Here is a 16,132-nt window from a genome sequence, read left to right as displayed (position 1 = left end):
TAGTGAGGGATTGAGGCTTGTCACTGACAACAGGTAGTGGGGGATTGAGACCTGTCACTGACAGCAGGTAGTGAGGGATTGAGGCCTGTCAGTAACAGCAGGTAGTGAGGGATTGAAGCCTGTCACTGACAGCAGGTAGTGAGGGATTGAGGCCTGTCACTGACAGCAAGTAGTGAGTGATTGAGGCCTGTCAGTAACAGCAGGTAGTGAGGGATTGAGGCCTGTCAGTGACAGCAGGTAGTGAGGGATTGAGGCCTGTCACTGACAGCAGGTAGTGAGGGATTGAGGCCCGTCACTGACAGCAGGTAGTGAGGGATTGAGGCCTGTCACTGACAGCAGGTAGTGAGGGATTGAGGCCTGTCAGTGACAGCAGGTAGTGAGGGATTGAGGCCTGTCACTGACAGCAGGTAGTGAGTGATTGAGGCCTGTCAGTAACAGCAGGTAGTGAGTGATTGAGGCCTGTCAGTAACAGCAGGTAGTGAGTGATTGAGGCCTGTCACTGACAGCAGGTAGTGAGGGATTGAGGCCTGTCAGTAACAGCAGGTAGTGAGTGATTGAGGCCTGTCACTGACAGCAGGTAGTGAGTGATTGAGGCCCGTCACTGACAGCAGGTAGTGAGTGATTGAGGCCTGTCACTGACAGCAGGTAGTGAGGGATTGAGGCCTGTCACTGACAGCAGGTAGAGAGTGATTGAGGCTTGTCAGTAACAGCTGGTAGTGAGGGATTGAGGCCTGTCACTGACAGCAGGTAGTGAGGGATTGAGGCCTGTCACTGACAGCAGGTAGTGAGGGATTGAGGCCCGTCACTGACAGCAGGTAGTGAGGGATTGAGGCCTGTCAGTAACAGCAGGTAGTGAGGGATTGAGGCCTGTCACTGACAGCAGGTAGTGAGGGATTGAGGCCTGTCACTGACAGCATATAGTGAGGGATTGAGGCCTGTCACTGACAGCAGGTAGTGAGTGATTGAGGCCTGTCAGTGACAGCAGGTAGTGAGGGATTGAGGCCTGTCAGTAACAGCAGGTAGTGAGGGATTGAGGCCTGTCAATGACAGCAGTTAGTGAGGGATTGAGGCCTGTCAGTGACAGCAGGTAGTGAGGGATTGAGGCCTGTCACTATCAGCAGGTAGTGAGGGATTGAGGCCTGTCACTGACAGCAGGTAGTGAGGGATTGAGGCCTGTCACTGACAGCAGGTAGTGAGGGATTGAGGCCTGTCACTGACAGCAGGTAGTGAGTGATTGAGGCCTGTCACTGACAGCAGGTAGTGAGGGATTGAGGCCCGTCACTGACAGCAGGTAGTGAGGGATTGAGGCCTGTCACTGACAGCAGGTAGTGAGGGATTGAGGCCTGTCACTGACAGCAGGTAGTGAGGGATTGAGGCCTGTCACTGACAGCAGGTAGTGAGTGATTGAGGCTATATCATTGGCCCTGACCTGGAATGAGGTGCAAACACGTTGAAGCCAGAAGACAATGAGTCTACAACAGTTAATGTTTATTTAACAATCCAGTATTAATCAAAACAATATGACATTGATAAATCGAAAAAAAGCTGCCTCAAACGTTTGCCTACTTTCTTTATCAGCACCTGTCTGAAGTGGACACTTGGCCAATTTAGATAAATAAGTTGAATCTGATTGTGAAGAACTTTATTTCCTAAACTGGGATCGGTAATGACAGAGAGCGATCTCACAGATTGTACTCCAGTCCATCAAATCCAAATCCATTGACGTTTCTCCCTTCCTCATTCCATCTTCCAAAATTCAGATTGACACAGATCCTGCATTAATTCCTTGCTGTTCCTGCCACCACCTTTCCTTTCCATTTTTAAACACACGTGCCGGCCAACGTTTCAATCTTGCAGCTGCCAGATGCAGGAGATTTTGAACTGGAACTTGCAGAATATCACAGCATACAGGCTCTGGAAAAGACAGAAAGGTTCGGGATGTTGGTCGCGTTGAACAACCTTTCACATTATTTTATCGAAAGCAGCTGAATGGCACTTCCAAACCCCCAGCGATCAGCACAATGCTGCTGAGGTGAACATAAATTAGTTTGATTTGTCTGGGCTTGGCTGGGAAGAAGTCAGTTTGCTGAGCTTTCCATTGCTTTGAGGCAGGTTCTGCACAATGGGCAGAATTTACTCCTTTTCGACAATTAAACAGGCGGCGGCTGCAGTGTAGAGGGGATTTTCCCGGGATGGTGTGTGTATCCCAGTGGCAGCAGTGTAGCGGGGATTTTCCCGGGATGGTGTGTGTATCCCAGTGGCTGCAGTGTCGAGGGGATTTTCCCGGGATGGTGTGTGTATCCCAGTGGCTGCAGTGTAGAGGGGATTTTCCCGGGATGGTGTGTGTATCCCAGTGGCTGCAGTGTAGCGGGGATTTTCCCGGGATGGTGTGTGTATCCCAGTGGCTGCAGTGTAGAGGGGATTTTCCCGGGATGGTGTGTGTATCCCAGTGGCTGCAGTGTAGCGGGGATTTTCCCGGGATGGTGTGTGTATCCCAGTGGCTGCAGTGTCGAGGGGATTTTCCCGGGATGGTGTGTGTATCCCAGTGGCTGCAGTGTAGCGGGGATTTTCCCGGGATGGTGTGTGTATCCCAGTGGCTGCAGTGTCGAGGGGATTTTCCCGGGATCGTGTGTATCCCAGTGGCTGCAGTGTCGAGGGGATTTTCCCGGGATGGTGTGTGTATCCCAGTAGCTGCAGTGTAGAGGGGATTTTCCCGGGATGGTGTGTGTATCCCAGTGGCTGCAGTGTAGCGGGGATTTTCCCGGGATGGTGTGTATCCCAGTGGCTGCAGTGTAGCGGGGATTTTCCCGGGATGGAGTGTATATCCCGGTGGCTGCAGTGTCGAGGGGATTTTCCCGGGATGGTGTGTATCCCAGTGGCTGCAGTGTAGCGGGGATTTTCCCGGGATGGTGTGTGTATCCCAGTGGCTGCAGTGTAGCGGGGATTTTCCCGGGATGGTGTGTGTATCCCAGTGGCTGCAGTGTAGCGGGGATTTTCCCGGGATGGTGTGTGTATCCCAGTGGCTGCAGTGTAGAGGGGATTTTCCCGGGATGGTGTGTGTATCCCAGTAGCTGCAGTGTAGCGGGGATTTTCCCAGGATGGTGTGTATCCCAGTGGCTGCAGTGTAGCGGGGATTTTCCCGGGATGGTGTGTGTATCCCAGTGGCTGCAGTGTAGAGGGGATTTTCCCGGGATGGTGTGTGTATCCCAGTGGCTGCAGTGTAGCGGGGGTTTTCCCGGGATGGTGTGTGTATCCCAGTGGCTGCAGTGTAGAGGGGATTTTCCCGGGATGGTGTGTATCCCAGTGGCTGCAGTGTAGCGGGGATTTTCCCGGGATGGTGTGTGTATCCCAGTGGCTGCAGTGTAGAGGGGATTTTCCCGGGATGGAGTGTGTATCCCAGTGGCTGCAGTATAGTGGGGATTTTCCCGGGATGGTGTGTGTATCCCAGTGGCTGCAGTGTAGCGGGGATTTTCCCGGGATGGAGTGTGTATCCCAGTGGCTGCAGTGTAGCGGGGATTTTCCCGGGATGGTGTGTGTATCCCAGTGGCTGCAGTGTAGCGGGGGTTTTCCCGGGATGGTGTGTGTATCCCAGTGGCTGCAGTGTAGCGGGGGTTTTCCCGGGATGGTGTGTATCCCAGTGGCTGCAGTGTAGCGGGGATTTTCCCGGGATGGTGTGTATCCCAGTGGCTGCAGTGTAGAGGGGATTTTCCCGGGATGGTGTGTATCCCAGTGGCTGCAGTGTAGCGGGGATTTTCCCGGGATGGTGTGTATCCCAGTGGCTGCAGTGTAGCAGGGATTTTCCCGGGATCGTGTGTGTATCCCAGTGGCTGCAGTGTAGAGGGGATTTTCCCGGGATGGTGTGTATCCCAGTGGCTGCAGTGTCGAGGGGATTTTCCCGGGATGGTGTGTATCCCAGTGGTTGCAGTGTAGCGGGGATTTTCCCGGGATGGTGTGTATCCCAGTGGCTGCAGTGTAGCGGGGATTTTCCCGAGATGGTGTGTGTATCCCAGTGGCTGCAGTGTAGCAGGGATTTTCCCGGGATGGTGTGTATCCCAGTGGCTGCAGTGTAGCGGGGATTTTCCCGGGATGGTGTGTGTATCCCAGTGGCTGCAGTGTAGCAGGGATTTTCCCGGGATGGTGTGTGTATCCCAGTGGCTGCAATGTAGCGGGGATTTTCCCGGGATGGTGTGTGTATCCCAGTGGCTGCAGTGTAGAGGGGATTTTCCCGGGATGGTGTGTATCCCAGTGGCTGCAGTGTAGCGGGGATTTTCCCGGGATGGTGTGTATCCCAGTGGCTGCAGTGTAGCAGGGATTTTCCCGGGATCGTGTGTGTATCCCAGTGGCTGCAGTGTAGAGGGGATTTTCCCGGGATGGTGTGTATCCCAGTGGCTGCAGTGTCGAGGGGATTTTCCCGGGATGGTGTGTATCCCAGTGGTTGCAGTGTAGCGGGGATTTTCCCGGGATGGTGTGTATCCCAGTGGCTGCAGTGTAGAGGGGATTTTCCCGGGATGGTGTGTATCCCAGTGGCTGCAGTGTAGCAGGGATTTTCCCGGGATCGTGTGTATCCCAGTGGCTGCAGTGTAGCGGGGATTTTCCCGGGATGGTGTGTGTATCCCAGTGGCTGCAGTGTAGCGGGGATTTTCCCGGGATCGTGTGTATCCCAGTGGCTGCAGTGTAGCGGGGATTTTCCCGGGATGGTGTGTATCCCAGTGGCTGCAGTGTAGCGGGGATTTTCCCGGGATGGTGTGTATCCCAGTGGCTGCAGTGTAGCGGGGATTTTCCCGGGATGGTGTGTGTATCCCAGTGGCTGCAGTGTAGCGGGGATTTTCCCGGGATGGTGTGTGTATCCCAGTAGCTGCATTGTAGAGGGGATTTTCCCGAGATGGTGTGTGTATCCCAGTGGCTGCAGTGTAGCGGGGATTTTCCCGGGATGGTGTGTGTATCCCAGTGGCTGCAGTGTAGAGGGGATTTTCCCGGGATGGTGTGTGTATCCCAGTGGCTGCAGTATAGTGGGGATTTTCCCGGGATCGTGTGTATCCCAGTGGCTGCAGTGTAGCGGGGAATTTCCCGGGATGGTGTGCGTATCCCAGTGGCTGCAGTGTAGCGGGGATTTTCCCGGGATCGTGTGTATCCCAGTGGCTGCAGTGTAGCGGGGATTTTCCTGGGATAGTGTGTGTATCCATGTGTGTGCAGGCCATGTCTGGCAAATTTAACTGAATTCTTTGATGAGGTGTCGCAGGCAGTGGATGAAGGTGGTGCCGTGGATGTTGTATATTTGGACTTTCAGAAAGTATTTGATCCAGTGCCACATGGCAGGTTGGTCAGCAAATTAAAAATGTTTGGGATTGATGGGTCCTTGGCAGCATGGATTAGAAGTTGGCTCAGAGATGGGAAACAGAGGGTAGGTGTAGATGGGCATTTCTCAGACTGGAGGCGAGTTGAAAGTGGTGTTCTCCAGGGCTCAGTGTTGGGACCCTTGCTTTTTCTGTTTTATATAAATGATTCAGAAATGGGTGTTGAGGGAAAAATCTCTAAATTTACTGATGATACGAAGTTAGGGAGAATAGTGAATTGTGAGGATGACGCTGAGCGACTTCAGAGGGACACTGACAAGTTGACCAAATGGGCAGACACCTGGCAGGTGAACTCCAATGCAGAGAAATGTGAGGTAATGCATTTTGGTAGCAGAAACATGTGGAGACAATACAGGCTCAATGGTACAACTTTGAGGGAAGTACAGGGGCAGAGGGACCTCGGGGTTAAAGTGCATAATTCTGTGAAGATGGCCAGGCAAGTTGAAACAATTGTTAGGAAGGTATAGGATCCTTCGGTTTATAAACACAGGCATAGAGTATAAAAGAAAGGAAGTGATGCAGCACCACCTCAAATCATTGGTCAGACCACATTTGGAGTATTGTGTTCAGTTCTGGGCACCTTTTAAAAAAAAAAAAATTAGAGTATCCAATCCTTTTTTTTTTCAAATTAAGGGGCAATTTAGCGCGGCCAATCCAACTACCCTGCACATTTCATAGATTTCATAGAATTTACAGTGCAGAAGGAGGCCATTCGGCCCATCGAGTCTGCACCGGCTCTTGGAAAGAGCACCCTACCCAAGGTCAACACCTCCACCCTATCCCCATAACCCAGTAACCCCACCCAACACTAAGGGCAATTTTGGACACCGAGGGCAATTTATCACGGCCAATCCACCCTAACCTGCACATCTTTGTGACTGTGGGAGGAAACCGGAGCATCCGGAGGAAACCCACGCACACACGGGGAGGATGTGCAGACTCCACACAGACAGTGACCCAAGCCGGAATGGAACCTGGGACCCTGGAGCTGTAAAGCAATTGTGCTAACCACAATGCTACCGTGCTGCCCCCATCTTTGGGTTGTGGGGGTGAAACCCAGACAGACACGGGGAGAATGTGCAAACTCCACACGGACTGTGACCCGGGGTCGGGATTCGAACCTGGGTCCTCAGCGCCACAGTCCTAGTGCTATCCACTGCATCACATGCCGCCCTCTGGGCACCTTATTGAAGGAAGGATGTTAAAGTCCTGGAGAGAGTGCAGAGGAGATTTACTAGAATGATAGCGGGGTGAGGAATTTTAGAGACAGGGTTAGGTTGGAGAAATTGGGCTTGTTCTCCTCGGGCAGAGAAGATTAAGAGGCGACATTACGGTGGTGTTAAAATTCTGAACAATTTTCACAGGGTAAAGAAGGATATTCTGTTTCCACTGGTTGGTATGTCAGTGACTCAGGGTCACAATTTCAAGATGGTCAGCTCAGTGAGAGAACTCAGAGTGAGATGAGGAGAAAGTTCTTTATTCAGAGTTGTTGGGGTTTGGAATGCGCTGAGTTTGGAGAGTGGTGGAGATGGATTCCACAGGAGGTTTCAAAACAGAGCTGGATATTTGAAAGCGATGAATTTGGAGGGGAACAGAGATGGGGCTAAGAAATGGGACGAGCTGGGTAACGCTTTTGGAAGGGGGTACACTGTGAACCCTTGGTGCATTGGGGGGGCACGAGTGGTCTATCGCAGATGGCACCTAGACATGGAGGGGTGTGCTGGAGGGTGCCAGGGTGTGCTGGAGGGTGCCAGGCTGTGCTGGAGGGTGCCAGGCTGTGCTGGAGGGTGCCAGGCTGTGCAGGTGGGTGCCAGGCTGTGCTGGTGGGTGCCAGGCTGTGCTGGTGGGTGCCAGGCTGTGCTGGTGGGTGCCAGGCTGTGCTGGTGGGTGCCAGGCTGTGCTGGTGGGTGCCAGGCTGTGTTGGAGGGTGCCAGGCTGTGCTGGAGGGTGCCAGGCTGTGGAGGGTGCCAGGGTGTGCTGGAGGGTGCCAGGCTGTGGAGGGTGCCAGGGTGTGCTGGAGGGTGCCAGGCTGTGCTGGAGGGTGCCAGGCTGTGCTGGTGGGTGCCAGGCTGTGCAGGTGGGTGCCAGGCTGTGCTGGTGGGTGCCAGGCTGTGCTGGTGGGTGCCAGGCTGTGTTGGAGGGTGCCAGGCTGTGCTGGAGGGTGCCAGGCTGTGCTGGTGGGTTCCAGGGTGTGTTGGAGGGTGCCAGGCTGTGCTGGTGGGTGGCAGGATGTGCTGGTGGGTGGCAGGCTGTGCTGGAGGGTGCCAGGCTGTGCTGGAGGGTGCCAGGGTGTGTTGGAGGGTGCCAGGCTGTGCTGGTGGGTGGCAGGCTGTGCTGGAGGGTGCCAGGCTGTGCTGGAGGGTGCCAGGGTGTGTTGGAGGGTGCCAGGGTGTGGAGGGTGCCAGGCTGTGCTGGAGGGTGCCAGGCTGTGCTGGAGGGTGCCAGGCTGTGCTGGAGGGTGCCAGGCTGTGCTGGAGGGTGCCAGGGTGTGCTGGAGGGTGCCAGGCTGTGCTGGAGGGTGCCAGGCTGTGCTGGAGGGTGCCAGGGTGTGTTGGAGGGTGCCAGGCTGTGCTGGTGGGTGGCAGGCTGTGCTGGAGGGTGCCAGGGTGTGTTGGAGGGTGCCAGGGTGTGGAGGGTGCCAGGCTGTGATGGAGGGTGCCAGGCTGTGCTGGTGGGTTCCAGGCTGTGCTGGAGGGTGCCAGGCTATGCTGGAGTGTGCCAGGCTGTGCTGGAGGGTGCCAGGCTGTGCTGGAGGGTGCCAGGCTGTGCTGGTGGGTGCCAGGGTGTGGATGGTGCCAGGCTTTGCTGGTGGGTGCCAGGCTGTGCTGGAGGGTGCCAGGCTGTGCTGGAGGGTGCGAGGCTGTGCTGGAGGGTGCCAGGCTTTGCTGGTGGGTGCCAGGCTGTGCTGGAGGGTGCCAGGCTGTGCTGGAGGGTGCCAGAGTGTGCTGGAGGGTGCCAGGGTGTGGATGGTGCCAGGCTGTGCTGGAGGGTGCCAGGCTGTGCTGGTGGGTGCCAGGCTGTGCTGGAGGGTGCCAGGCTGTGGAGGGTGCCAGGCTGTGCTGGTGGGTGCCAGGCTGTGCTGGAGGGTGCCAGGCTGTGCTGGAGGGTGCCAGGCTGTGCAGGTCCGTGCCAGGCTGTGCTGGAGGGTGCCAGGCTGTGCTGGTGGGTGCCAGGCTGTGCTGGAGGGTGCCAGGCTGTGCTGGAGGGTGCCAGGCTGTGCTGGAGGGTGCCAGGCTGTGGAGGGTGCCAGGCTGTGTTGGAGGGTGCCAGGCTGTGCTGGAGGGTGCCAGGCTGTGGAGGGTGCCAGGCTGTGTTGGAGGGTGCCAGGCTGTGCTGGAGGGTGCCAGGCTGTGCTGGAGGGTGCCAGGCTGTGCTGGTGGGTGCCAGGCTGTGGAGGGTGCCAGGCTGTGCTGGAGTGTGCCAGGCTGTGTTGGAGGGTGCCAGGCTGTGCTGGAGGGTGCCAGGCTGTGCTGGAGGGTGCCAGGCTGTGCTGGAGGGTGCCAGGCTGTGCTGGTGGGTGCCAGGCTGTGTTGGAGGGTGCCAGGCTGTGCTGGAGGGTGCCAGGGTGTGGAGGGTGCCAGAGTGTGCTGGAGGGTGCCAGGCTGTGTTGGAGGGTGCCAGGCTGTGCTGGAGGGTGCCAGGCTGTGGAGGGTGCCAGGCTGTGCTGGTGGGTGCCAGGCTGTGTTGGAGGGTGCCAGGCTGTGCTGGAGGGTGCCAGGGTGTGGAGGGTGCCAGGCTGTGCTGGAGGGTGCCAGGGTGTGGAGGGTGCCAGAGTGTGCTGGAGGGTGCCAGGCTGTGCTGGTGGGTGCCAGGCTGTGGAGGGTGCCAGGCTGTGCTGGTGGGTGCCAGGCTGTGCTGGTGGGTGCCAGGCTGTGTTGGAGGGTGCCAGGCTGTGCTGATGGGTGCCAGGCTGTGCTGGTGGGTGCCAGGCTGTGCTGGAGGGTGCCAGGCTGTGCTGATGGGTGCCAGGCTGTGCTGGAGGGTGCCAGGCTGTGCTGGAGGGTGCCAGGCTGTGCTGGAGGGTGCCAGGCTGTGCTGGAGGGTGCCAGGCTGTGGAGGGTGCCAGGCTGTGCAGGTCCGTGCCAGGCTGTGCTGGAGGGTGCCAGGCTGTGGAGGGTGCCAGGCTGTGCTGGTGGGTGCCAGGCTGTGCTGGAGGGTGCCAGGGTGTGGAGGGTGCCAGGCTGTGCTGGTGGGTGCCAGGCTGTGTTGGAGGGTGCCAGGGTGTGCTGGAGGGTGCCAGGCTGTGCTGGAGGGTGCCAGGCTGTGCTGGAGGGTGCCAGGCTGTGCTGGTGGGTGCCCGGCTGTGCTGGAGGGTGCCAGAGTGTGCTGGAGGGTGCCAGGCTGTGCTGGTGGGTGCCAGGCTGTGCTGGTGGGTGCCAGGCTGTGCTGGAGGGTGCCAGGCTGTGCTGGTGGGTGCCAGGCTGTGCTGGAGGGTGCCAGAGTGTGCTGGGGCATAAGTACAGTGATGGGATATGAGGAGGGTGTGAGGTGCCTGTGCTGACCTGCTTAGGGCTTGGAGGGAGGGGGTGGGCAGGCAGAACCTATGCCGAGGGGCTGGTGTTAACTTACCCTTGTGGCCCGGTGGAGGTCGCTGGCCTTCTTTCTGCACTGTACAGCGGCCCTACTGGTCAAACTGCCCAAAATGAGACCCGCCGCCCGTTAGCAGCCCTGCTGCTGAACCTCCGGCCCCGTCGGGGGAACAAGGTGCCCTGTCCCGTCTCCTCAGTGTCCAAACGCGTGCAAGGGGGGCATTCCCAAAGTGTGGAGCAGATCGGCATGTGTGCTGACCGGTAGTGAGTTGAGAGGGAGGCTGCCGGGCGAGAGTCTGGCCAATCAGCTGGCGGGACGGCCAGTACCAGCGTGAAGCTCGTGGGGGAGCCGTTATATATGGGCTCCGGTCTCGCCGGGTCGAGGAAAGACCCAGGAAGCTGGGCCGATATGACATTTTGAACTTTTCCGTTAAATCGTGTCCGTTGTCTCAAACTGTTACGATATTGAGAGTGTGAATGAAACTGCTGATCCCTCATTTGTACAAAGCACCTTTAACACGTCTGTAAATTATCTGACAGAGTGATGATGATGTACTGGTTCTGTGATTGAATTAGTAACAGAGGGACTCAGAGTGACCTGGATTCAAGTCCCACTGTGGCAGATGGTGAAAGTTGAATTGAATTTAAAAACTGGAATTAAAAGTCTGAAGGTGAGTCAGTGATTCTCGTGATAACCCATCTGGCTGGTGCCCAGATCAATTGGGGTCGGGTAATAAATGGCCCAGTCAGCGATACCCACATCCCAGCAATGAATTTAAAAATGTATTGCAAGCTCACAGTTTTACCAGTTTCCAATGCAACCTCTCTAATTGGTTTCAACCATGTAGAGAGAGAGGTACTGGCGAGTGAAGAGGAAGAGGGGGAGGGAAAGAGATAAAGTGATAGTGAAATGAAAGGGGAAACCGGAAGAGGTGAGGAAGAGATTCGGAAGGGGAAAAGAGAAGGGCAAGGGGAAAGAAGTGAGGAATAAGGTGAGGGAGTAGAATAGAAACCTTCAGAGATAGAAATGGGATTAAATGATAGTAAATGAGAGAGTGGCTGACAGAAATGGAAGGGGGCGAGGTGGCAAAGCACATCCAGAATGTAACGGGCCCCACAAAATACATCCAGCCCACAACAAACATATGGCATCGTTACCTCAGTGCAAACTGCATCAACCTGCAGCAATCCTCATCTTGTCCACAGCCGGCTTGCCCTTTTCTCAAGGTTCCATGTCTGCACTGTAAATAAAACGCATTTCATTAAATATATCAACAAGACCAGGGATGTACTTCTGAGGCTGTATAAGGCTCTGGTCAGACCCCATTTGGAGTATTTGGGCCCCGTATCTAAGGAAGGATGTGCTGGCCTTGGAAAGGGTCCAGAGGAGGTTCACAAGAATGATCCCTGGAATGAAGAACTTGTCTTATGTGTAACATTTGAGGACTCTGAGTCTGTACTCGTTGGAGTTTAGAAGGATGAGGGGGGATCTTATCGAAACTTACAGGATACTGCGAGGCCTGGATAGAGTGGACGTGGAGAGGATGTTTCCACTTGTTGAAAAAACTAGAAGCAGAGGGCACCATCTCAGATTAAAGGAACGATCCTTTAAAACAGAGATGAGGAGGAATTTCTTCAGCCAGAGGGTGGTGAATCTGTGGAACTCTTTGCCGCAGAAGGCTGTGGAGGCCAAATCACTGAGTGTATGTAAGACAGAGATAGATAGGTTCTTGATTAATAATGGGATCAGGTATGGGGCTGGTTTAGCACACGGCCAAATCCTGGATTCGAAAGCAGACCAAGGCAGGCCAGCAGCACGGTTCAATTCCCGTACCAGCCTCCCCGAACAGGCACCGGAATGTGGCGACTAGGGGCTTTTCACAGTAACTTCATTTGAAGCCTACTTGTGACAATAAGCCATTTTCATTATGGGGAGAAGGCAGGAGAATTGGGATGGGAAAATATCAGCCACGATTGAATGGCAGAGCACACTCGATGGGCCAAGTGGCCTAATTCTGCTCCTATGTCTTATGGTCTTATAGTCCAAGAGCAACTCAGCTGGTGTACAAGGGCAGCACGGTGGCGCAGTGGGTTAGCACTGCTGCCTCACAGCGCCAGGGTCCCGGGTTCGATTTCCGACTTGGGTCACTGTCTGTGCAGAGTCTGCACGTTCTCCCCTTGTCAGCATTGGGTTTCCTCCTGGTGCTCAGTACATAGAACATAGAACATTACAGCGCAGTACAGGCCCTTCGGCCCTCGATGTTGCGCTGACCTGTGAAACCACTCTAAAGCCCATCTACACTATTCCCTTATCATCCATGTCTATCCAATGACCATTTAAATGCTCTTAATGTTGGCGAGACTTGGTTGAGGGAAAGGCATGATTGGCAACTAAATATCCCTGGATATCGATGCTTCAGGCGGGATAAAGAGGTAGGTAAAAGGGGTGGAGGAGTTGCATTACTGGTCAGAGAGGATATCACAGCTGTGCTGAAGAAGGGCATGATGGAGGCCTCGAGCACTGAGGCGATATGGGTAGAGCTCAGAAATAGGAAAGGTGCGGTAACAATGTTGGGGCTGTACTACAGACCTCCCAACAGCGAGCTGGAGATAGGGGTACAAATATGTAAGCAGATTATGGAAATATGTAGGAGCAACAGGGTGGTGATAGGAGATTTTAATTTTCCCAACATTGACTGGGATACACTTAGTGTCAGAGGTCTAGATGGAGCAGAATTTGTAAGGAGCATCCAGGAGAGTTTTTTAGAGCAGTATGTAAATAGTCCAACTCAGGAAGGGGCCATACTGGACCTGGTATTGGGGAATGATCCCGGCCAGGTGGTTGATGTTTCAGTCGGTGATTACTTTGGGAATAGTGATCACAATTCCGTAAGTTTTAGAATACTCATGGACAAGGACAAGAGGGGTCCGAAAGGAAGAGTGCTAAATTGGGGAAAGGCAGAGTATAACAAAATTCGGCAGGAGCTAGGGAATGTGGATTGGGAGCAGCTGTTTGAAGGTAAATCCACATTTGATATGTGGGAGGCTTTTAAGGAAAGGTTGATTAGAGTGCAGGACAGACATGTCCCTGTGAAAATGAGGGATAGAAATGGCAAGATTAGGGAACCATGGATGACGGGTGGAATTGTGAGACTAGCTAAGAGGAAAAAGGAAGCATACATAAGGTCTAGGCGACTGAAGACAGACGAAGCTTTGGAAGGATATCGGGAATATAGGACAAATCTGAAACGAGGAATAAAGAGGGCTAAAAGGGGTCATGAAATATCTTTAGCAAACAGGGTTAAGGAAAATCCCAAAGCCTTTTATTCATATATAAGGAGCAAGAGGGTAACTAGAGAAAGGGTTGGCCCACTCAAGGACAAAGGAGCAAAGTTATGCGTGGAGTCAGAGGAAATGGGTGAGATTCTTAACGAGTACTTTGCATCGGTATTCACAGAGGAGAGGGACATGACGGATGTTGAGGTTAGGGATAGATGTTTGATTACTCTCGGTCAAGTCAGCATAAGGAGGGAGGATGTGTTGAGTATTCTAAAAGGCATTAAGGTGGACAAGTCCCCAGGACCGGATGGGATCTATCCCAGGTTACTGAGGGAAGTGAGAGAGGAAATAGCTGGGGCCTTAACAGATATCTTTGCAGCATCCTTGAGCACGGGTGAGGTACCGGAGGACTGGAGAATTGCTAATGTTGCCCCCTTGTTTAAGAAGGGTAGCAGGGATAATCCAGGTAATTATAGACCTGTGAGCCTGACGTCAGTGGTAGGGAAGCTGCTGGAGAAGATACTGAGGGATAGGATATATTCACATCTGGAAGAAAATGTGCTTATCAGTGATAGGCAGCATGGTTTTGTGCAGGGAAGGTCATGTCTTACCAACTCCATAGAATTCTTTGAGGAAGTGACAAAGTTAATTGATGAGGGAAGGGCGGTAGATGTCATATACATGGACTTCAGTAAGCTATTTGATAAGGTTCCCCATGGTAGGCTGATGGAGAAAGTGAAGTCTCATGGTGTCCGGGGTGTACGAGCTAGATGGATAAAGAGCTGGCTGGGCAACAGGAGACAGAGAATAGTGGTGGAAGGGAGTTTCTCAAAATGGAAAACTGTGACCAGTGGTGTTCCACAGGGATCCGTGCTGGGACCACTGTTGTTTGTGATATATATAAATGATCTGGACGAAGGTATAAGTGGTCTGATGAGCAAGTTTGCAGATGATACTAAGATTGGTGGAGTTGCAGATAGCGAGGAGGACTGTCAGAGAATACAGCAAAATACAGATAGATTGGAGAGTTGGGCAGAGAAATGGCAGATGGAGTTCAATCCAGGCAAATACGAGGTAATGCATTTTGGAAGATCAAATTCAAGAGCGGACTATATGGTAAATGAAAAAGCCCTGGGGAAAATTGATGTACAGAGAGATCTGGGTGTTCAGGTCCATTGTACCCTGAAGGTGGCAACGCAGGTTGATAGAGTGGTCAAGAAGGCATACAGCATGCTTGCCTTCATCGGATGGGGTATTGAGTACAAGAGTCAGCAGGTCATGTTACAGTTGTATAGGACTTTGGTTCGGCCACATTTGGAATACTGTGTGCAGTTCTGGTCACCACATTACCAGAAGGATGTGGATGCTTTGGAGAAGGTGCAGAGGAGGTTCACCAGGATGTTGCCTGGTATGGAGGGTGCTAGCTATGAAGTTGAGTAGATTAGGATTATTTTCATTAGAAAGACGAAGGTTGAGGGAGGACCTGATTGAGGTCTACAAAATCATGTGAGGTATGGACAGGGTGGATAGCAGGAAGCTTTTTCCCCCAGAGTGGGGGACTCAATTACTAGTGGTCACGAGTTCAAGGTGAGAGGGGAAAAGTTTATGGGAGATATGCGTGGAAAGTTCTTTATGCAGCGGGTGGTGGGTGCCTGGAACAAATTGCCGGTGGAGGTGGTAGAGGCGGGCACGATAGCGTCATTTCAGATTTATCCAGACAGATACATGAATTGGCAGGGAGCAGAGGGATACAGATCTTTAGAAAATAGGTGACAGTTTTAGATAGAGGATCTGGATTGGCGCAGGCTGGGAGGGCCGAAGGGCCTGTTCCTGTGCTGTAATTTTTCTTTGTTCTTTTGTTCTTTGTTCTCCGGTTTCCTCCCACAAGTCCCGAAAGACATGCTGTTGGGTGAATTGGACATTCTGAATTCTCCCTCTGTGACTCGAACAGGCGCCGGAATGTGGCGACTAGGGGCTTTTCACAGTAACTTCATTGCAGTGTTAATGTCAACCTACTTGTGACACTAATAAAAATTACTCATTTGAGGAGCTCTTAAAAGAAAGAGAGTGTAAAGGTTTAGAATCATAGCATCCCTAGAATGGAGAAGAAGGCCCTTCAGCCCAATGAGTCTGCACCGACCCTCTGAAAGAACACTGAACCTATCCCCCATAAATCAACCTAAACTTTTGGACACAAAGGGGCAATTGATCATGGCCAATCCACCGACTGTACTATGTGCTATTTGATAAGGGTAGCTGGGAGAGTACATCTGCATTCCCATGAAGATTTGACTGACGATACTTGATTATGTGTGTGTGTGTGTGCCCTCCTCTGCATCCTGCTCGCTGTCAGTGATAGAATCCCAGTGTGAGATACGAGAATCGATGTCAGTGAACAATTCACTGAAGAAATTGGTCGAACTGCTTGATCCCAAAAGTGATTCCGAGGGCCTCTTTCTGTGTCTGCACGTTCTTGCTTTTGGCTTTATTTAAGGTCAGAGTCATAGAGGTTTACAGCATGGGTTTACATCCTGCGGCCCAGCTTGTCCACGCCGCCCAGTTTTTAACCACTAAGCTAGTCCCAACTGCCCGCATTTGCCCTCTATACCCAGCTTTCCCATATAACTGTCTAAATGCTTCTTAAAGGGCAAAACTGTGCATGTCTCTACAACTGCCTCAAAGCCGACAAGCCTTAGCTAGCCAGCGTGACTGTCACAATGCTATTGTATTGTTGACAACCCTGGCCAGTTATTGTAAAACTCACAGTCCAACTGTACTCCTGACAACCTTTGGACTGTTGATGTGACAGTTAGAGTTCTATTGCACTTGTGATAACCACCGTCCAGTCAGTGGGACAGTCCCAGTTCCAATGCATTGCTGAGAATATTTTTGGATATTTTTGTGACAGGCACCAGCTGACGGACAATGTTTTGAAGATTTCGGTCCGGTTTTCTGAGCAGTGAACAGTCA

At 53.2% G+C, this 16,132-nt stretch overlaps 1 protein-coding gene across 1 annotated transcript in view; it reads right to left on the bottom strand.

The window, feature by feature from the left end:
- Nucleotides 1-1,467: 1,467 nt before the first annotated feature.
- Nucleotides 1,468-16,132, bottom strand: part of LOC119976409 — a 53,678-nt gene continuing 39,013 nt past the window's right edge. The window contains exons 9-10 of the mRNA XM_038816934.1: nt 11,042-11,124; nt 1,468-1,914 (exon numbers count right to left, since the gene is read on the bottom strand). Of these exons, the coding sequence (XP_038672862.1) occupies nt 11,075-11,124 (50 nt within the window). The 3' untranslated portion in view covers nt 1,468-1,914; nt 11,042-11,074. The remainder of the gene's footprint in view (nt 1,915-11,041; nt 11,125-16,132) is intronic.

Source organism: Scyliorhinus canicula, chromosome 13, assembly GCF_902713615.1.
Source record: "Scyliorhinus canicula chromosome 13, sScyCan1.1, whole genome shotgun sequence".
NCBI classification, from domain to species: domain Eukaryota; kingdom Metazoa; phylum Chordata; class Chondrichthyes; order Carcharhiniformes; family Scyliorhinidae; genus Scyliorhinus; species Scyliorhinus canicula.
This window is presented reverse-complemented; position numbering and strand designations above follow the sequence as displayed.